This window comes from Dasypus novemcinctus, chromosome 14 (assembly GCF_030445035.2).
Source record: "Dasypus novemcinctus isolate mDasNov1 chromosome 14, mDasNov1.1.hap2, whole genome shotgun sequence".
NCBI lineage: Eukaryota > Metazoa > Chordata > Mammalia > Cingulata > Dasypodidae > Dasypus > Dasypus novemcinctus.
Genome location: NC_080686.1, coordinates 109,538,752 through 109,560,426, shown reverse-complemented (window position 1 = coordinate 109,560,426; position 21,675 = coordinate 109,538,752). Strand labels below are relative to the sequence as shown.

Genomic DNA, 21,675 nt, shown 5'->3' with positions numbered 1-21,675 from the left:
CAGGTGCGGAGTTTGCCTAAGTGATTGGGTGCCTCCCTCCCATATGGGAGATTCCAGGTTCAGTTCCTGGTGCCTCCTAAAAAAAGGAGATGAGCACATAATGAACAGAGGGAGCAGACAGCAAGAACAAACAAGGGGGAGGGAGAAATAAATAAAAATCTTTGAAAACAAAGCACTAATTTAGCAGTCTAGACAGACATTTAACACATATATTCTGGATTACTGTTCAGGAGTACACTTAACAGACAGACTTAAGGTTCAGGAGAACATTCAGCTGACAGACTCAGTTAAGGAGTAAGCTATTGATTCAAAACTGAAAAACTTGTTCCTGTATCCACCAGAAAATGTATTAACTCCTCACTCACTTGGAAAGAAACTTGAGGTTTCTTGTGGGTAATTAGGAAATTGCCCCTGGGTCCCATCACTCTAGATGGCGATCTTCACCCTTTGTTTTTGTTTTTTTTTTTACTTTATTTTTTTAATTCATTTTTTAAAATATTACATTAAAAAAATATGAGGTCTTCATGTACCTCCCACCCCCCTTGCCCCACTACTTCCCCCATAGCAACATTCTCCTCCATCATCATGACACATTCATTGCATTTGGTGAATACATCTCTGAGCATCGCTGCACCTCATGGTCAGTGGTCCACATCATAGCCCACACTCTCCCACGTTCCATCCAGTGGGCCGTGGGAGGACCTACAATGTCCGGTAGCTGTCCCTGCAGCACCACCCAGGACAACTCCAGTCCCGAAAATGCCTCCCCATCTCATCTCTTCCTCCCATTCCCCACACCCAGCAGCCACCATGGCCACTTTCTCCACACCGATGCCACATTTTCTTTGATTACTAACCACAATAATTCATGAATAGAATATCAGTAAGTCCACTCTAATCCATGTTCTATTCCTCCATCCTGTGGACCTTGGATTGGTTGTGTCCATTCCACATCTGTGTTAAGAGGGGGCTTAGATTCCACATGGATGCTGGATGCAATCCTCCTGCTTTCAGTTGTAAGCACTCTTGGCTCCCTTGTGTGGTGGTTGACCTTCTTCAACTCCATGTTAGTTGAGTGGGGTAAGTCCAATAAACCAGAGTGTAGGAGCTGAAGTCTGTTGAGGCTCAGGGCCTGGCTATCATATGGTCAGTCCAGAGATTCAGATCCCCTGGGTATATCTTAAACCCCAGCACCAACTACAATTCTGGTAAAGTCACAGGAAAGGCTTGTGAAAAGAGATCACATCTGAGTCCAGCTCCATCACACAGAAACACCAACTCCAAAGAAGGCCAACTGACATGGCACTGAACTCCATCTGCCATGACCATAAAACCTGTGGTTCTCTGTAGCCCTCAGAAGAACCAATACCTGGGGTTGTATCTACTTTATCTGTCTCTGGGACTCTGCTCAGGTGTGCATAAGGGCAACCCCTCTGATAACCTCCCGGCTCTTTTTTAGAGACTCAGCCATATAAACTCATTTGTCCTTTCCATTTCCCCCTTGATTTAGGTCAAAAAGCATTTTTAACTCCTGTTATTATATGTAGACAGAGATATACTGCTGGTCTGAGTTGAACCTTTTATTCAAGGTCATTTTCTAGTTATGTCATCAGCTGGTACTTGGTAGTGATCCCTTGGCGCCAGGGAGGCTCATCCCTGGGAGTCATGTCCCACGCTGGGGGGAAGGCAACAAATTTACATGCTGAGTTTGGCTTTGAGACTGGCCACATTTGAGCAACACGGAGGCTCTCAGGAGGTATCTCTTAGGCACAATGCTGCTCTATATCTTCACCCTTTGTGACTTGTGGGTATAGGGTTGCAGGGTTGTAGTCCTTGGTGTCCCTTTCCTTGGAGACTAGGACATTCTCGTGTCCGGTGCCCATCCTCCTTGCAGTGAGCACACTGCTGGGGACCCAGAGGCTTTCTAGGGGCCTCGGAGGGCTTGCCTTTTGCTGGTTCCCTCTGTTGCTGGAGGGTTTTGCTCAGGACTGCTCCTGAAAGATTAGCATTTCATTTAACTTTATTTATTTATTTAAGATTTATTTTTTATTTGTTTCTCTCCCCTTCCCTGCCTGCCCGCCCCCCAGCTGTCTGCTCTCTGTGTCCATTTACTGTGTGTTCTTCTGTGTCTGCTCGTATTCTTGTCAGTGGCATGGGGAATCTGTGTCTCTTTTTGTTACATCACCTTGCTGCGTCAGCTCTCCATGTGTGCCGCGCTGTTCCTGGGCAGGCTGTACTTTTTTCACGCTGGGCGGCTCTCCTTACAGGGCGCACTCCTTGCACATGGGGCTTCTCTACACAGGGGACACCCCTGCTTAGCACAGCACTCCTTGCGCGCATTAGCACTGTGCATGGGCCAGCTCATCACATGGGTCAGGAGGCCCTGGGTTTGAACCTTGGACCTCCCCTGTGGTAGGCAGATGCCCTATCCATTGGGCCAAATCCACTTCCCTCATTTAGTTTTATATACAATAGTTTTCTTGTGTTTTCTTGGGCCACTTCTCAGTTATAGAATACTTTGAAAGCAATTTCTACCAGGGCTGTATTTGTCAGTCCTAGCCCTCTGTATAAGTCTCCCAAAGGGGTGCTGATACAAAGTACTGGAAATCTGTTGGCTTTTATAAAAGGTATATTGGGGTAGATGCTTACAGTTACAAAACCCTAAAGAGTCCACCTCAAGGTTGCTTTCTCACCAAAGTCAGTTGCCACGTGTTGAAGCAGGATGGTCGCTGACCTCTGCCTGGTCTCAGGGCTTCCTATATCAGTCTCTGGCATAGGGCTTGCTTCTTTCTGGGACTTCTCAGGTACTAATCGCTGCAGCCTATTAGGCAAATGGCTCGTCTCTTCCCAGGGCCCCAGGATCAAACATGACAGAGCTCGCTCCCTCTCCATTGTGTCTTCTTGAGTGAGTGCCCGTTTATATAGGCCCACCAGGGGGGCAGGGACTCAACCTGAGTCATGCCTTACTGACGTGGTCAAATCAAAGACCTAATCTTGACAGGTGATCAAAGACCTCTCAGCTGAAACTTATAAAATCAAAGGGTATTACACAAACAGAAGAACAGATTAGTTTACAAACATAATCTTTTTCTTTTTGGGATTCATAAATCTCAAACTGCCACGCCTAATCTCAAAGGGAAAGAAAGCTCTCCATATTTACATAAAGTATAATGTTTGCTGTAGGTGTTTTTGTAGATACCAACCCTATATTATACCAAGAAAGTTTCCTTCTGTTCCTAGTTCTCGAAGAATTGTTTTTAAAATCAGAAATGTGTATTGAATTTTATCAAAAGCTTTTCCTTCATCTGTTGCGATGATCTTGTGATTTTTCTCCCTTTTGTGTGTGATGTATTACATTGATTGGATTTTCTAATGGTAGTCTTACATCCCTGGAATAGACCCTATTTGTCCATGATGTGTTACTGATTCTAGTTTGTTAATGTTTTATTTAGGATTTTTTACATTGTAATTGTGAGATTGACCTGATAATTCCTTTTTTTGAAAGTTATCAAGTTTTGGTATCAAAGATGATTAACCTCAAAAGGAGATAGGGCATGTATCATCTGTTTCTATTTTCTGAATGTAACTAAAGAAGAATAAAATAGAGAATGAATAATAAATGAAAATCAAAACAAGCCATCCATATAGATACTACAGACATAAAATATTTTGAACAAAGTTATGCTAAAATTGTTGAAGATAAAATATATAAATATCATAGAAAAACACTATCAATTTTTTTTTTTTTAACTGTATCCTACCACTGTCTTCTCACTTCCATGGTTTCTGAAGAGAAATCTGTGCTAAGACTTATTGGACGTCCCTTGTACGTGATGGTTTGCTTCTCCCTTGCTGCTCCGAGAACTTTTTCTTTATCTTTGATATTTGATATTCTGAGTAGTCTATGTCTTGGTGTAGGTCTATTTGGATTTATTCAGATTGGGGTATGGTGTGCTTCTTGGATCTGTAAGTTCATTTCTTTTGTGAGAGTTGGGAATTTTTCAGCTATTATTTCCTCAGATACTCTTTCTGCCCCTTTTCCCTTCTCTTCACCTTCTAGAACTCCCATGACACATATGTTATTGCGTTTTATGTTGTCACTCAACTCTCTGAGCCCCTGCTCAATTTTTTCCATTCTTTTCTCTCTCCAATTTTAGCTGTTCTGTCTCTGGTATCACTTAATCTTTCTTCTATCATTTTGAGCCTGCTGTTGTATGCTTCAAATGTGTTTTTGATCTCACCTGTTATGTCTTTCATTCCCATGAACTCTGTTACTTTTCTGTTCAGAATTTCAAATTCTGCTTTGCGCTCGCTCAATGTCTTCTTAATGTCATTTATCTCTTTAACCATATTGTGTTTCAACTCATTAATTTGATTTTGGAAATTTGTGCACATCTTGTTGATTAGTTCTCAAATTCTGTATCTCTTCTGGAACTTTGATATATTCCTTTTCTTGGGCCATGGCTTCTATTTTCTTAGTATGGCTTGTGATTTTTTTGCTGATGTCTAGGCATCTGATTTGAATGTAGTTTACTCAGACGCTCAATTTCTTTCTTTTTTGTAGGGATTTAGTGGCAGGAGGCTTTATGTTACCACTGCTCTTTGATTCTTGGCTTGACCTGGATTGTTAAAATCGTCCTGCTGGTTGCTCAAAACTGGGCACTGGACCTAATAATTTGCTGTAGAATTGCTGCTTAGGGCTGGGAGGGAGGCTACAGAAGCCAGAAAAAGCCTCTCCTACTTATTTTTAATTTTCTTGAGTGCACTTCCTTGGTCTGCCAGCAATGGCGCTCTATGGCAGTTCCCAGTTCACTGCCTGGTCGGACTGTATTTGTTGCAACACAGACTAGATCGAGGTGATAGAGCTTCCTGTCTGGGGGCTAGGAGCCTTGTAATTCAACTTTCTCTGAGCCAGTTCTCCAGCCTTCTCTGGCAGCCCCCTCCCTTTTCCCAGGTTGGAAATATTTCCTCTCCCCTCTGAGTCCTCAACAATCAGTCCCTGTTAATAGAGGAGGGGATTGGGAGGGTCATTTATCTTTAGCCCCTTGCTGGCTCCAAGGCAAACAATGACCCAGCCCCACCTGGCCTGGAAGGGTTCCTGGGACACAGCAATCCAAATTTGTGGTTCAGAAGCTGAGTCAGCCTTAGGCTGTGTCCCCCTCTCTCCCTTTTCCTGGGGTGGTGGATCCCTGGAGCCCCTTTGTCTGTATTCGAAGACCCAGAGGCCCAAGAGTTCTGCAGTGTCTTTAGTGTGGGGGATGGTGCCAGCAGCTGCTGGTTCCAACTCACAGTTCCTTTGTCGCTATTTCCCTCCTTTGTCCCTCTCTCCTCTGAGCAGTGTTTAGCCTTCGCCTGGTGTCCTAAACCCTGGATGATCTTTTTCTAGGCTGTTTCAGCCTGTCCTCTAGCTATTTTTCCCTTTGTCTTCTTAACAGCTATATTGTTGACCTGTGACAGAGCCTGGCCTTCTAAATATTTGTGTAATGGATGAATTTGCCAATTTCATAGGTGGAAAAAAATAATAATTTGTCTTAATTTCCATATCTTTGATAAGTAATGAGCTTCAATCTTTTTCTTTGTTGATTGGCCATCTGTACATCTGAAATCTCCCTATTACTCATTTCTCTATTGGAGCACCTATCTTTTGTATGATTTATGGGAACTTTTAACACATTATGGATATTCTTCCTGATAGAACATCATTTTCTAATAATTCATTTATGTTTTTATTTAACAGATTCTGAGATTGAGACTGAGAAGGAACTGTACATTCTAAACTAGAAAACCTTGGAATATATCAAGAGGATTCTCACGGGATAATCACCAGGCACCCAAGTTGCAGAAGGTTTGGGACTATAACAGTAAAATAGAAGGGTATCTGGGAAATTCTGTTGGGTAGGGTTTGAAGAGAACCCTCACCCACCCCTTAAAATGAAAAAGTAGCTGTCAGGTGTAGGAAAAGATCTCCAGGATAAAGAATCCAGGAGTGTGATACATTTGATAGAAATTTGAATCTAAATCCAACTGTTGCTGGACGTCAAAGAAATAAAATAGGGGAGAGAGTCTTTAGAAGTGATACATGCAGCAAAATCTTCAAATATAATTCAGTAATTCAGACCTAAGTAGACATCAGAGAAGTCATGCAAGGCAAAAACCTTGTGAATATGGTCAGTATGGGCAAGTCTTTACTCACAGCTCAAGTCTTATTCTGCACCATCGAGCTCATGCTAGAAATAAACCATTCAAATGTAATGAATGTGGGAAGAACTTTTGGGCTCAATTCCCACTGCTTCCTCCATCAAAGAATTCATACTGGAGAAAAACCTTTGGGTTTTTCCCATCATAAAATTTACAGAATAGAGAAATCTTACAAATGTAATAAATGTAGAAAAACATTCAGCCAGAGCCCTGAGTTAACACAACATCAGAGCATTCAATCTGGAAAGAAACCCCATGAACATACTCAATGTAAGAAGGCCTTCAGTCAAAGTTCAAGCCTTATCCTCCATCAGAGAATTCACACTGAAAAGAAACTCCTAAATGCAGTAAGTGTGGGAAGACCTTCAGTCAAAACTCAAGGCTCTTTCTCCATCATAGGATTCATAGTGGAGAGAAGTCCTGTGTATGTAATGAATGCAGCAGAGCCTTTTCTATCAGTCTCACCTTACTGAACACCTAAGGAGTCACACTGGAGAAAAACCCTGTTTGTAAGGAGTGCAGCAAAGCCTTTAGAACAAGGTTTTAACTCTTGTTCAGCATCAAAGGGTTCACACTGGAAAGAAACCCTGTCAGGGCTTTGAATGTGGGAAAGTTCAGAATTCATAACACTTCCTACACCAGAGAGTTCATGCTGGTGAGAAACTCTATGAATATGGTAATTGTGGGAAAGCCTTCAGCCAGAGGTCATGCTGAGGAGAAACCTTATAAATATGCAGGTGGGAAAACTTTCAAGTGGGGTTCAGCCCTTCATCAGCGTCAGGTAACACAAACCAGTGAAAACTCTTATCATCGTTCTGTGAGCCTCCAGCCAAAGCTCACAATTCATATTAATCAGCAAACCCCTGTTGTAGAGAAATCCCCTTTAAATGGTGAATCTGAAAGATAATTTATTCATTATCAAAAAGATTTTCCAAGAAAGACACTTTTATGGGAATACATGTGGGAAAGGATTCAGCCATTGTACTTATTATTATATAGATAATTAATGATGTAATGACAGGTAAATAAGAAAGTCTGGATATTACAAGAAGAGCAAAACAAGCAGCCTGCATGACTAACTTTAAATTTGAAAGTAAATATGAGAGAATTCATTCTGGAAAATAAGATTTCTGCTGAGGTTACCGTGTTCAGAAGGTGACCAGTGTGTCACCATGTTTACATTCTCATGAAGAGCAAGTGGAGCGCATAAAAACTCAGCTTCTCCAGTACTGTGCCCACCCTGCCTGATGTATTTCCAGTCTCACATTTTCTCTTCTAGCTAAGCGCAGGCCTGTTTCTGAGATTACCTGGCTGCAGTCCTACATGTGACAGTCATTCCTGCCTCCAGGTGTGATGCAGGGAGTCTGTCCCCCTGGGCGGGGTCTTGCCATCAAGGTGGTCTGTCCCATCTCCCTCACCAGCCCCGAGTAACCGCAGGTAGGATCCTTTCTTGGAGCCCCCATTTGTCAAGTTGTTTGTGTCTCAGGGGCCTACAGTTCAGCAGAGACAACAGGGCAGGGAGAGCTCAAGTAACTCTACTTCTGGAAATTGCAATTGCCCATAAGATTTATTTAAAGCCAGGTTTATTGAGGTATAGTTAATATATGATAAAATTTTATCTTTTTAGTGTTTGTACTGAGGGTTTTTTTAAAATTTAGTGCCGAGTTTTGACAAACACCTAAGTCATGTAGCCACCACCACAATGAGGATGTAGAATATTTCCATGTCACCCCAAAATTCCCTCATGCCCCAGTACTCAGCCCCGCCCAAGCCTTTGGAAATCACTGGTTTGTTTTCTGTCCAGTCTGTCTACCATTGCTACAATGTCACATAATTGGAATCATATAGTGTGTAGCCTTTTGAATCTGGCTTTTTTCACTTAATGTGATGCACTGGAGATTCATTATGTTGCAGCATTTATCAATAGTCCATCCCTTTTTGTTGCTGGGTAGTATTCCATTGTGTGGATGGACCAGGTTTATCCATTTACCCATTGAGGGACATTTAGATTGTTTCCATTTCAGGGCAGCTGTGAATAAAGATGCTATAAACACTTAACTACAGTTCTGAGTTTTTGTTTTGTTTTTTTGTAAACATAAATTTTCAGTTCTCTTGGATGATCCCACCTAGGAGTGAGATTACTGAGTCATATGGTAAGCATATATTTAACTTTTTAAGAAACTGCTAAACTTTTCTAAAGTGGTTGTATTATTAATTATACATTCCCATTGGCAACATGTGAGAGTTTAATTGCTTTGAATCCTCACCAGCATTTGAAATTGTCAAGGTTTGTGGGTTTTTTTTTTCTCTCCTCTAAACTCTGGTTGTTTTAGCAGGTATGTAGTGGTTGGTTATCGTGCTTTTGATTTGTTTGTCGCTCTTGACTGTGACATTGAACAATAAAAGTGTTTAAAGAGTTTCCTTGGAAGATTTGAAAAAACACTGGAATGGTTCATCTCTTAAGGACCCCACCACATCAGTGACCTGGAGTTTTCAGTTCTCATACTCCACCTGGAAGAGCCTTTTTCTATTCCATTCATCCTTCTCTCCAGGCCCAGCTCAAATATCACTCCTTTCCTAGGACCTTCCTTTCTAGTCTCTGCTCCCTCCCTTACTGTGTTCTATTATGGAATTTATGGTTACTTCTGCATTTGGTTTATTTTGTGATTTGCTCAGCTTACCTCATCTGTTCATACTCTTTCTCTTCCATTATATTATAAAATTCTTAAACACAGTGTTGGCTTTGCCAGTCCCAGTATGGTGTGTGTGGGAGGGTCTGCAAATGCATGAGTGGTGGTATAGCAAGCACAGGCCTCATGAAGGACTGAGCTCTGGTCTACCTGTGCCGTGGACTCACTCTGTGACATTGAGTAAAACATGGAATTTTTATGAGTCTCTTTTCATCTCTAAAATGGGGATAAAATACCTGGCTCACTTAAAGTGTAGCATTCAGAAAATACAACACAACATTCATACCTCCACCATATCACAACTTACTCTTTTTTTTACTCTTCAGAACTTGTGGGAAGTTCTTTTTTTTTTCCTTCTGCCTTTATTCATTTTTTTAATATTACATTCAAAGGGAAGTTCTAATAGTTTTCCTAACACTCAGCCCTTACCTGCTGTGCAATGGGGCTGGGGATGTTAGCAGGAGAATTCATGGTTAAGCACCAAAAGATGAAGGGAATATCTCAAGGACTAAACATAAAGAGAAAAATGAAAACTAGAGCTGCACACTTAAGAACTGAAGCTAAGTTAGTTTGGGGTACTTGGAGTATTTACAGCCTCCATAGATAGAATCAGTGAGGTCTGCGTGACTCTAGGGTGATAGTTGGAACCTAGGCCCCTGTATAAACTGGAGCCACAAAAGGCTGTACCCTTTGTGAAAAAATAAACTAGAAAAAACCCATTTGCTTTTGCAAAGACATGCTCAGTGGTCTCTATGAGTTGAGATGAAGCTGGGAGTCCAGGAAAGGAAGCCAAGATGACCAAGAATTTGAAAGGAGGAGAAGAAAACTAACAACACACTCCAAAGTAAATTAAATATCATCAAATAAGAATGAACAGAGAAGCGGACTTGGCCCATTGGTTAGGGCGTCCGTCTACCATATGGGAGGTCCCCAGTTCAAACCCCGGGCCTCCTTGACCCGTGTGGAACTGGCCCGTGCACAGTGCTGATGTGCGCAAGGAGTGCCGTGCCATGCAGGGGTGTCCCCTGCATGATGACAAGGAGTGCGCCCCGTAAGGAGAGCCACCCAGCGTGAAAGAAAGTGCAGCCTGCCTAAGAATGGTGCCACCCACATAGAGCTGACACAACAAGATGACACAACAGAAAGAAACACAGATTCCCGTGCTGCTGACAACAACGGAAGCAGACAAAGAAGACGCAACAAATAGACACAGAGAACAGACAACCAGGGTGGGGGGGAAGGAGAGAGAAATAAATCTTAAAAAAAAAATGAACAAATATTAAACATAGCTTAGAATCATATTTTAAAACTAGGAATCAAAATGTATCACACACATAGAGACAATAGGAAGAAATGCAATAAGATAAAATGCAGGTAGGACATTAAAGAAAAAGGCATCTCAGGAATGAAGAATAAGTTACAAAGTGTTTAAAGAAGACTAGATTCAGATGAAAATTTTTAAAAGATACTGAAGAACAGGAAAACAGAATAAAAATGAAGTAAGTAAAAATGGTCAGAGAGAAAGTGGCTTAAACAGGATATAGGTAAAGAAAGTCCAACAATGTAAAACAGGGCCCCAAGGAAGAAAAACAAAATAGAATAAAACTAATATTTAAAGCTGTAATCCCAGAAAGTGTTCCAGAAATAAGAGAAAATCTAAATTTACATATTGAACAGGCCTTCTGTTTCTCAGAAAACTCACCTGAAACCGTCATCTCCAACATTTTGCTGAAACGATTAGACTTTGAAGGCAAAAGTAAATTCTCCAGACTGTTAGGAAAAAAGATCAAACTACTTTTAAGAATAAAAGTAAGTGACATCAAGCTTATCAAGAGTGACACGCAACAGAAGGCAGCAGTGGAACAGCATTTTCAAGAAAGACAAGGAAAGGAAGTTCATGTTAAGGATTTTATATACAGTCAAGCTGGGAAATGAGTGGAATAGTAACTCAAATATTACATGTGTATATACACAAAGTAATACATAAAAATAATAGCATTCCTACTTATAACCAACTAGAAAGTACAATTGAAAAACATATCCACATCATAATAGAACAAAAACCATTAGCTACCTAGGAATAAACTTCACAAAAGATGTTTAAAACATCACAGAAAATTATGAAACATTATTGAATAACATAAATTAAGACCTAAAAAAGTGAGAGACTATATTATGTTCATGGATTATAAGACGGAATTTTATAAAGATGTCAGTTGTCCTCAATATATTTTATATGTGTATATGAAATTTAGATAGTATCCAATTAAATATATTTTTAAAAGAAAATCCCATTAAAGTGCTACAGGTTTTCTGTGTTGTTGAATTTGCCAAGCTGATCCTAAAATTCATATGTTAAAACAAAGGATGATGGATAAGATAATTTTGAAGGAAAATAAGGTCAAGGTGCTTACCCTACCAGGAATCAAAATTTATTATAAGATAGTATGGTTTTGGTAAAAATAGATCAATGTGATTTAATGCAAACCCCAGGAAGAGAAACCTATGCATATATGTCAATGGTCTATGACAGAATGACACTACAAATCAATGAATAAAAGGATAGAATATACAAAAAATGGTGCTGGTACAGCTGTTATACATACCTCGTACTATACACAAATTAATTCCATGTGAATTAAAAGCATAAGTGAAAAGCAAACATTTAAAACTGTTAGAAGAAAATACAGGAATCACTTTATGACCTTTGGATTGGGAAGCATTTCTGAGCTAAGACATAAAAAGCACAAACCACACATGAAGAAAAAAAAGACTGATTTAACTATATTTTAGTTTAGTTTTTTTTTTTTTTAAAGATTTATTTATTTATTTAATTTCCCCCCCTCCCCTGGTTGTCTGCTCTTGGTGTCTATTTGCTGCGTCTTGTTTCTTTGTCCGCTTCTGTTGTCGTCAGCGGCACGGGAAGTGTGGGCGCCGCCATTCCTAGGCAGGCTGCTCCCTCCTTTCACGCTGGGCGGCTCCCCTCACGGGCGCACTCCCTGCGCATGGGGCTCTCACGCGGGGGACACCCCTGCGTGGCACGGCACCCCCCGCGCGCATCAGCACCGCGCATGGCCAGCTCCACACGGGTCAAGGAGGCCCGGGGCTTGAACCGCGGACCTCCCACGTGGCAGACGGACGCCCTAACCACTGGGCCAAAGTCCGTTTCCCAACTATATTTTAGTTTTAAACCAATAAGGGTTTTGACTGGAAAGGGGCATAGTCCTATACTGTGTCTCTAAAATATATCAACATATAACAACATCTATAAATCCTGAAAACATTGGGCACAATATGCAAGTTGCTGAATAACGTATGATACAATTTACTTGAAAATTTTAATTTTCAAAACAATGTTTTATAATAGCAAAATTATTTTTAAATGGGAATGGGAATGATAAATAGTGATTTCATGATTAACAGTTGTATTAGTCAGGCTTCTCTAGGGAAACAGAATTAACAGGAGATATCTGTTAATAGTATGCGATTCTATAAGAGTCTCTCATGCACCTGTGGGGATGCAGAAGTCCAGGTTCCACAGGCAGGCTCTAACCAGGGACTGCAATGAAAGTCCAATGAAGGTTCTTGACAAGTTCTGGGAGATGTTGGCAGCTCAAAGACGAGCTGGGAAATTCTCTCTATGCTGGAATCACTTCCCCTTTTGAGGCATTCAACTGATTGGGTTAAGCGGCACTCATTGCTGATGGCAATCTCCCTGATTAGCTCTAATTGTAATCAGCTGTCTATGATTTACCACTGCAGTAAAGTCAATGGTGACTATAGTCCATAAATGCCCTTGTATTACAGTTAGCCCAGTGCGTGCTTGACCAAACTGGGCACAGTTACCTGACTGAGTTGACACAATAGCTTAACCATCAGATCAATTTTCTCTGGTAAAGAAAGAATGGGTTAATGGGTTTACAGGGGAATACAGAGAATTTTAACACTGTTCTATTTCTAAATGAAAGGAGGGAGGAAAGAAGAAAAAAGATCTGAAGCAAATGCAATAGTGTTAAGATCTAATAAAGCTGGCTAATGAATAAATAGTTTATGTTCTTTTATCTGTTTGAAATATTTCATAATAAAGTATTTTAGAAACAGATTTGAAACAGAACCAAATATAATGTTTAGAAACAAAAAAGTTGTATATAGTCACTGGTACTAGGAATAGAAGGAATCTTCCTCAGCCTAATGAAGGGCACCTACAAAAACCCCACAGCTAACATACTCAATGATGGAAGACTAAATACTTGCCCCTAAGATGAGGAAGAGAAAACAAAGATGTCTTCTCTCACCACTTCTATTCAACATTGTACTGGAGGTTCAAGACATGGCAATTAGGCAAGAAAAAGAAAGAAAAGGCGCCTGGATTAGAAGAAGTAAAATTATATTTGCAGATGATGTTAGATTTAGAAAATCCCAAGAATTCCACTAAAAACTTCAAAAAACTAATAACTTCAGCAAAGTTCCAGGATATAAGACCAATATTCAAAAATCAATTGTATTTCTATACATTAGCAATGAACATTCTGAAAATAAAATTAAGGGGAAAAATCCACTTACAGTAACTGTGATGATTAGTCTAATGTGTCAACTCAGCCAGGTATTGTGCCCATTTGTTTGGTCAAGCAAGCACTGGGCTAATTGAAATACAAGGACATTCATGGACTTTAATCATCCACGAGTTGATTGCATCTATGGCTGATTATATCTACTATCAACCAAGGAAATTGCTGTCATCAATGAGTGACATCATATCCAATCAATTGAAGACTTTAAAAGGGGAAGTGATTTCAGCATTCAGGGAGAGAATTTCCAGTTCTACTTTGGACAGACAACATATCCTGGGAACTCATCAAGGATCTTCATCGGAGCCCCTGGTTTGCAGTCTGTCTATGGAATTGGACTTGTGCATCCCCACTGTCACATGAGAGAATTTTATAAAATCTCATACTATTTACAGAGATCTCCCATTGGTTCTGTTTCCCTAGAGAACCCTGACTAATACAATGGCATAAAAAATACTTGGGTACAACAACAATGTAAGGTGTTGAAGAAGTGATATATGGGAATTCTGCACATGAGGGATGATTTTTTATAATCTCACAACTTCTCTAATTTAAAAGAATCCTCAAAAAATACTTTGAGTACAAATGTACAGGGCAAGAAGTGGAAGACCTGTACACTAAAACTACAAAACAGCTGAAAAATTTTAAAGAAGATCTGAAATAATGGAAAGACATTCCTTGTTCATGGGTCAGAAAACTTAATTTTGTAAGATGGCAGTATGCCTCAGATTGATCTTTAGAGTCAATCCCTGCTGGCTTTTTTTATTTTTATTTTTTTATTTTTTAGAAATTGAACTGATCCTAAAATTCATGTGAAAATACAAGGGACCCAGAATACCCCCAAAAAATCCTGAAAAATAATAAAGTTGTTGTCTTACACTTCCCAATTTTGAAACTTAGTATAAAGCAATAGTAATCAAGATAATGTGACAAAGTCATAAAGATAGATACATAGATCAATGGAATAGAACTGAGAGCCCAGAAATAAACCTTTATATTTATGGCCAATTGATTTTAAATAAGGTTGCCAAGGCAATTCAATGGTGACAGAATAGTCTTCTAAATAAATGGGGCTGGGGCAACTGGGTATCTACATACAAAAAAAAAAAAGAAGTTGAACACCTTCTTAACACATACACAAAAATTAGCTAAACATGGATCACAAGCCTAAATGTAAGAGTTAAAATTATAAAACTCTTGGAAGAAAACAAAGGAGTAAATTTTTGTCACCTAGGGTTAGGCATGATTTCTTAGATATGACACCAAAACCACAAATGACAAAAGAAAGAAATAGGTAAATTGAGCTACATCAAAATTAGGAAACTTATTTTGCTGCAAATACCATTAAGAAAAGGAAACTATGACCCTCAGAAGGGAGAAAATATTTAAAAACCATATATCTGGTAAGTGACATATCCATTAAATATATATATAAAACCCTTACAGGTCAATAATTAAAAGCTCAATTTAAAAATATCAAACAAGGGCATGAGAAGATTCTCAGTATCATTAGGGAAATACAGATAAAAATCACAGATTCCACTTCACACCCACTAGCTTGGCTATAATAAAACAAAATAAAATGTGTTGGTGAGGGTGTGGAGAAAATAGAATCTTTATACAATACTGGTGGGAATGTAAAATAGTTCAGCACTGTGCAAAACAGTTTGGTGGTCCCTCAAAAACTAAACAGAATCACCATATGACCCAGCAATCCAATCTTGGTATATACCCCCAAAGAATTGAAAACAGGCACTCAAACAAATCCTTATGCACCAATTTCATAGCTGCACCCTTCAAAATAGCAAAAGTTGGAAACAACTCAAATGTCCAACAAAAGATGAATGGATAAGCACATGGTGGTATATACATACAATGGAGTTATCCAGCCATAAAAAGGAATGGAGTACTGAGTAAATGCTGCAACTGGATGACATTGAAAATATGCTAACTGAAAGAAGCCAGTCACAAAAGACCATGTATTATATGATTCTACTTCTGTGAAATGTACAGAATAGGTAAATATATTGAAACAAAAAGTAGATTACTGGTTCCTTAAAGCTGGGGTGGGGGAGCGGTGTGAGGAGTAATTGCTAATGGGTGTAGGGTTTGTTTTACTTTCCTAGTTGCTAAAACAAATGTAATGGATTGGCTTAAACAATGGGAATTAATTGGCTCATGGTTTTGAGGCTAGGAGAAGTCCAAAACTGAGGCATCAGCAAGGTGATACTTTCTCCCGGAAAACTGTGGTGGTCTTAGGCTGGCTGCCAGCGATCCTTGGGGTCCTTGGCTTTTCTGACACGTGGCAACGGACATGGTGGCATCTTCTTTCTCTTCTCGGTGCCTTTGGTTTGGCTTCTGGCTATACCCTGTGGCTTCTCTCCATGACTTTCACTCTGCTTATAAGGACTCCAGTAATCTAGTCAAAGCCCAACCTGATTTAGTTGGACCACACCTTATCCAAAGTAATATGTTGAAGGGATCCTATTTACAATGGGTCCACACCCCAGGAAAGTGGACCAAAGCCAATTACATGTCCAAACTGTGGTACAAAATTCAAACCACATATTTTTTTGGGGGGGATAAAAATTCTATAATTAGATGTTTTATAATGGCTGCACAACTCTGCATATACTTAAAAACATTGAATTGCACACTTTAAATGATTGAATGGTGAATTAAATTTGTGCATTATATTTCAGTAAGCTGCAAAAATTGATAAGCACAAAGAGAATATCAATAAAGAAATTATAAAAGGAACCAAAGAGAGCTGAAAACTACAGTAACAAAAAATTCTCTTGAGTGGTTCAATAGCAGATTGAAGGTGGTAGAAGAAAGAATCTATCATGGGAAGCAGATGTGGCTCAACTGATAGAGCATCTGGCTACCATATAGGAGGTCCAGGGTTCAAACCCAGGGCTTCTTGGCCTGTGGGATGAGCTGGCCACGTGCAGCGTTGCCACATGCAAGAAGTGCCATGCCATACGGGGATGTCCGCTGCAAGGAGAACCAGGCCAGTACAAAAAAAGCGCAGCCTGCCCAGGAGTGGTGCCACACACACGGAGAGCTGACACAGCAAGATGATACAACAAAAAAAGAGACACAGATTCCTGGAGCCGCCGAGAATGCAAGTGGACACAGAAGAACACACAGCCAATGGACACGAGAGCAGACAACAAGGGGGGGGGAAGAAATAAATAAAATAAATCTTTAAAAAAAGTATCAGTCAATAAGAATAAGATAATTTAAATCATCCACTCTGAGGAGCAGAGAGAAGAAATATAAACAAAAACTGAAGATTGGAAAGTTGATGTTATATATGTTCCTACAATTTTAAAAAAGAGCAACTAAAGAGACAATGATAATTAAATGCAATACATGATCCTAGATGGGATCTAGTAAGGGAGGACAAAAGGCACATTATTGGGATGTGAAAAAATTGGAATATAGATTGTAAGGTGTAGCAGTTTGATATGATTCATGAATTCCAAAAATAGACATTGGATTATTTTGTAAACTGTTCTGTACCTGGGCATGATTAAATTGTGATTAGGGCTTTGATTAGGTTACATCAGTAGGGTGCTGAATCTCCACCCCTTGGTGGGTGGAGACTCACAGATAAAAGATATGGCAAAGGACAGAGTTAGAGTTTTGCTGTTGGAGTTTTGATGCTGGAATCTTGAGCTAGAGCCCCGGGAAGTAAGCACACAGAGGAGCTTGGCTGTGAGGAAAGAGAAGCAAGCCCAGGAAGAGAGGAACCCTGAGTCTGGGGAGAAGCAAGCCCTGAGAAGAGAGGAACCCAGGAAGCCTGAACCCTGGCAGACATCAGCAGACATCTTGCTCCAAAATGTGGCAAAAGACTTTGGTGAAAGAAGCAACTTTATGGCCTGGCGACTGTAAACTCCTACCCCATATATATACCCTTTATAAAAGCCAACAAATTTCTGGTATTTTGCATCAGCACCCCTTTGGCTGACTAATACATAAGGCTTATATTAATGTTAAGTTTCTTGAACTTTACAACTGTGCTTTAGGTCATTACATAAGTGAATATCCTTTTTAGGAAATGTACATGGAAGTATTATGTGTTCAAGAAGCATGATGTATACAGCCTACAATCATGTTCAGAAAATGTGTTGATAAATATAGACATATAGATGGATAGATGGAACGATACATTGATGAATAAAGAAAATGATATGGCAGATGTGGCAAAATGTTAAAATTGGTGGATGTGGGTATACAGGGGATAGGGATACATTGGCATCCTCTGAATTCTGTTTGTATTATTTTTCTTACTCCTGAATGTTTGAAATTATTTCAAAATTAAAAATAAAAAAATCCTGTGACTCCCACTGCCTACAGAACTGAGCACAAAATATTCTACAGAACCTGCAGGCTCCTGCCCCTGCCCAGCTCTCCAGTTAAACTCTCAACTTGAGCAGGTCTCTTCACGTGTTTGCTCATGCAGTTGTCCTCCCCACCATCATCTCCCAGTTCTTCAAGGATGGGTTCAAATCCTCCCTCATTCAAGACTTCCTGACTCCCCTTCCCCAAGCTACCATGGCTCTGCCTCCACCTGCATGAACATCCTTTGGCTGGTGTCATCTGGAGTTCCGCATGGGTGAGTGGAAGGTGATGAGCCAGGCTTTCATCAGTGGCTCAAAGAAATAACTGTTTGTGACAACACCTGCCATTTCTCCCTTTCATGAGTGTAAGATCTCTTATCCCCAAGGAGCACAGAATTGTGCACCTGACTCAGAAGTCCATGCTCTCCTCCCTCCCACCCTTCTTGTTAACATGTGTAAGGCAATGGCTTGTTCCTTTCTTCCAGGACAGGAAGCCCTTGAACATATGTTGGCCTGCTTGCTCTTGTCTGCACCTCTGGACTTTGTCCTCAAGACGGAGTCTCTGAAGGCAGATGGAAACACTTGGCTAAGTCTGCGTCAATGCCTGGTAAAGGAGGATGATGCACCTCACAGCCATGTTCCTGTCAAAGGGAACTTGGATCATGCCTAAAAGAGAAATCTAACCAAAACCTTGTGAACTGCCATTTTGTGTAAACAATTAGCAACTCAATTATATGTATAGTTTGGAGTTGCATAAAATCAATTATTATTATCCTCATTAGCTCTGTAGTCCTTCATTCTCTCTTTATACTTTAATGACCTTATTGTATTATTTATTTCAACTTACTTTGGGAGCATGAACTTTGAATAAACAATCTATCACATCCTTGATTCTAGAATGCAGCTTGCATTACAGCCAGTACATCCATTGGGTTGCTTTGATGAAAACAAGGCTCCTACATGTCCTCGGATATGAGACTTAGTACAGAAATGGAGGAGACTGTCTCAGCTACTGTTCATTTGGGTTTAGAAGACTTTAAGTCACCATCCACCACTGTTCAGGGTAAAAAACATGGTTAGAGGGACCCAATACCAAGTCAAGCAATTTTTTCTTTTTCTGTGCATCCAATTTGGGGACTCATTTCTTTATCTGGGGGTCTAATTTCTGCCTGTGGCTTCTGTATGTTTACTTCTGCTTTTCAAGATCAGCCCAAAACACAGGCCACAGACTTCCCCCACATCTGAGAAGGTTTAGTCTCCATCCCAAAACCCTGATCTAAAGACAACAGGTCCCCTGACTGACACAGAGCATGGAATTTCTCTCCAGTGCAAATTCTCTGAGCAAAAAAAAAACCAGGCACTTCTTCATTCAAAAGGAACAGCTGGCAGTGGCAGGCACTGGAGTTTCACCTACTGCCTTTCATATATACATATATCCATCTCTGTATAAGTTATTAAGCTATCTGATTCTAAATAAGATTTGAGACCCGATCCAAGATTTTGCCAACATTTCATTACATCCATAGGGTATCTCTCCAATAGAAACTCTCAAGCATGGTATAAGGAGCTAGAAAGAAAGGTTTTTCCACGTTTGTTACATTCCTGGATGTTTTTTCCTCCTGTATGAATTGAAGGATTCCTCTCTAGTAGGAGATAGTGACTGGGAATCTATCAGATGCTGAGAGCTTGCGCACGCTCATTTCTTTCTAAAGCTCTCTCTATGTGTGAATAACCTGATGTCTATTGAATGTTTTGCTCTGACTGAAGGATTTTCCACATTCACTACATTCAAGATGCTTCTCTCCAGAATATGTTGTGTTATGGTGAAGCAAGTGTGATATCTGAATAAACCCTCTCCTGCACATGGTGCACACATACACTTTATCTCCAGTTGTATCCTTTGGTTTTTAACCAGGTGAGACATCTAACTGAAGCCTTTCATACACTCATTACATTTATAGTGCTTCTCCCCAGAATACATTCTTTGATAATGAATGAAGTATGATGGTTGACTAAAGCTTTTCCCACACTCTCTTCATTCAAAAGGTTTCTCTCCTCCATATGAATTATCTGATGTTTAATGAGATTTGCTCTTTGATTAAATGTTTTCCCACATTCATTACATTTATAAGGCTTCTCTCCAGTATATATTAATTTGTGTTTAATAAGGTTTGAATTCCCACTAAAGACTGGCAAATTCATCACACTTACAAGATTTTTCTCCAGTGTGAATTCTCTGATGCTAATAAGGCTCAATGTCACCTGAAAGGTCTTCCCACATTCATTACACACACAGGGTTTCTCTCCAGTGTGAATTTTTCTGATGCTCAATCAATTGTGAAATCCAATTAAAGGATTTTTCACATTCATTTCGTTAATATTTTTCTCCAGTGTGAACTTTCTGATGCTGTATAAGGAGTCAGGTGTGACTATTTCCCCATATTCAATACATCCATAACACTTCTCTTTAGTACAAATTATTTTTTCCATCTTCGTACATTGATTTATATTTACATCTTCTATAAATGGAATCATACAGAATATTACACAACATATTGGTTCATAGTAATACAGTCATATATTATTTGTCCTTTTCTGTCTGACTTCCTTCACTCAACATAATGTCCTCCAGGTTCATCCATGTTGTCATATGCTTTACGACTTCATTTTTCTTACAGCTGCATAATATGCCATTGTGTGAATAGACCACAGTTTGTTTATCCATTCATCAGTTGACAGACACCTGAGTTGTTTACAACTTTTGGCAATCATGATAGTGCTTCCATGAACATAAGTGTGCAGATATCTATTTGTGTCACTGCTCTCAGTTGTTCTTGGTATATACTGAGGAGTGGTATTGCAGGATCATGTGGCAAATCTATATTCAACTTATTTAGGAACTGCCAAACAGTCCTCCACAATGGCTGTACCATTCTGCATTCCCACTAACAGTGAATAAGTGTTCCCATCTCTCCACATCCTCTCCAACACTTGTAGTTCTGTCTTTTTAATAGAGGCCATTCTAATAGGTGTGAAATGATAACTCATCGTAGATTTGATTTTCATTTCCGTAATTGCTGGTGAAGTCAAGCATTTTTCCATGTGTTTTTTGCCATTTGTAATTCTTCTTTGGACAAATGTCTATTCAGGATTTTGGGTCATTTTTTAATTGGATCATGTGTCTTTTGTTGAGTTGTAGCATCTCTTTACATATCATGGATATTAATCCCTTATTGGATATGTGATTTCCAAATATTTTCTCCCTTTTAGTTGGCTGCCTTTCCACCTTTTTGACAAAGTCCTATGAGGTGCAAAGTGTTTAATTTTGAGGAGGTCCCATTATGTAATTTTTCTTTTGTTCATGTCCTTTGGGTTTAAGGCCCATGAAACCACCACCTACCACAAGGTCTTTAAGATGTTTCTCTACATTTTCTTCTAGTAGTTTTATGGTCCTTGCTTTTACATTTAGGTCTTTGATCCACTTTGAGTTGATTCTTGTATAGGGGGTGAGATAGGGGTCCTCTTTCATTCTTTTGGTATATGTATCCAGTTGTCCCAGCACCATATGTTGAAGAGACTGTTTTGTCCTATTAACATTAACTTGGTAGGTTTGTCAAAAACCAGTTGGTTGTATAAATGAGGGTTATGTCTTGATTCTCAATTCTATTCCACTCATCAATGTGTTTATCTATATGCCAGGACCATGCTATTTTGACCACTGCAGCTTTGTAATATGTTTCAAGGTCAGGCAGTGAAATTCCTCCCATGTCGCTCTTCTTTTTTAGAATGCTTTTGGCTATTCAGGTGCACTTTCCCTTCCAAATGAATTTGGTAATTGCATTTTCTAATTGTGTAAAGTAAGCTGTTGGG

At 39.7% G+C, this 21,675-nt stretch overlaps 1 protein-coding gene and 1 long non-coding RNA gene across 3 annotated transcripts in view; one reads left to right on the top strand and one right to left on the bottom strand.

Annotated features, from left to right (window-relative positions):
* Positions 1-18,672, top strand: part of LOC131273333 (uncharacterized) — a 29,493-nt gene extending 10,821 nt beyond the window's left edge. The window contains exons 2-4 of one of the 2 annotated variants that reach the window (XR_011645736.1): positions 5,738-5,845; positions 17,822-18,080; positions 18,291-18,672. This is a non-coding gene — a long non-coding RNA (uncharacterized lncRNA). Of the gene's footprint in view, positions 1-5,737; positions 8,262-17,821; positions 18,081-18,290 lie in introns of those variants that run through there. The other variant, XR_009180555.1, reaches the window with a different exon arrangement.
* LOC139436178 (zinc finger protein 7-like) overlaps positions 1-20,007 on the bottom strand; it is a 61,706-nt gene extending 41,699 nt beyond the window's left edge. The window contains 3 exon segments of the mRNA XM_071207794.1: positions 19,528-19,699; positions 19,702-19,861; positions 19,864-20,007. Of these exon segments, the coding sequence (XP_071063895.1) occupies positions 19,528-19,699; positions 19,702-19,861; positions 19,864-20,007 (476 nt within the window).
* Between the last annotated feature and the right edge of the window lie 1,668 nt (positions 20,008-21,675).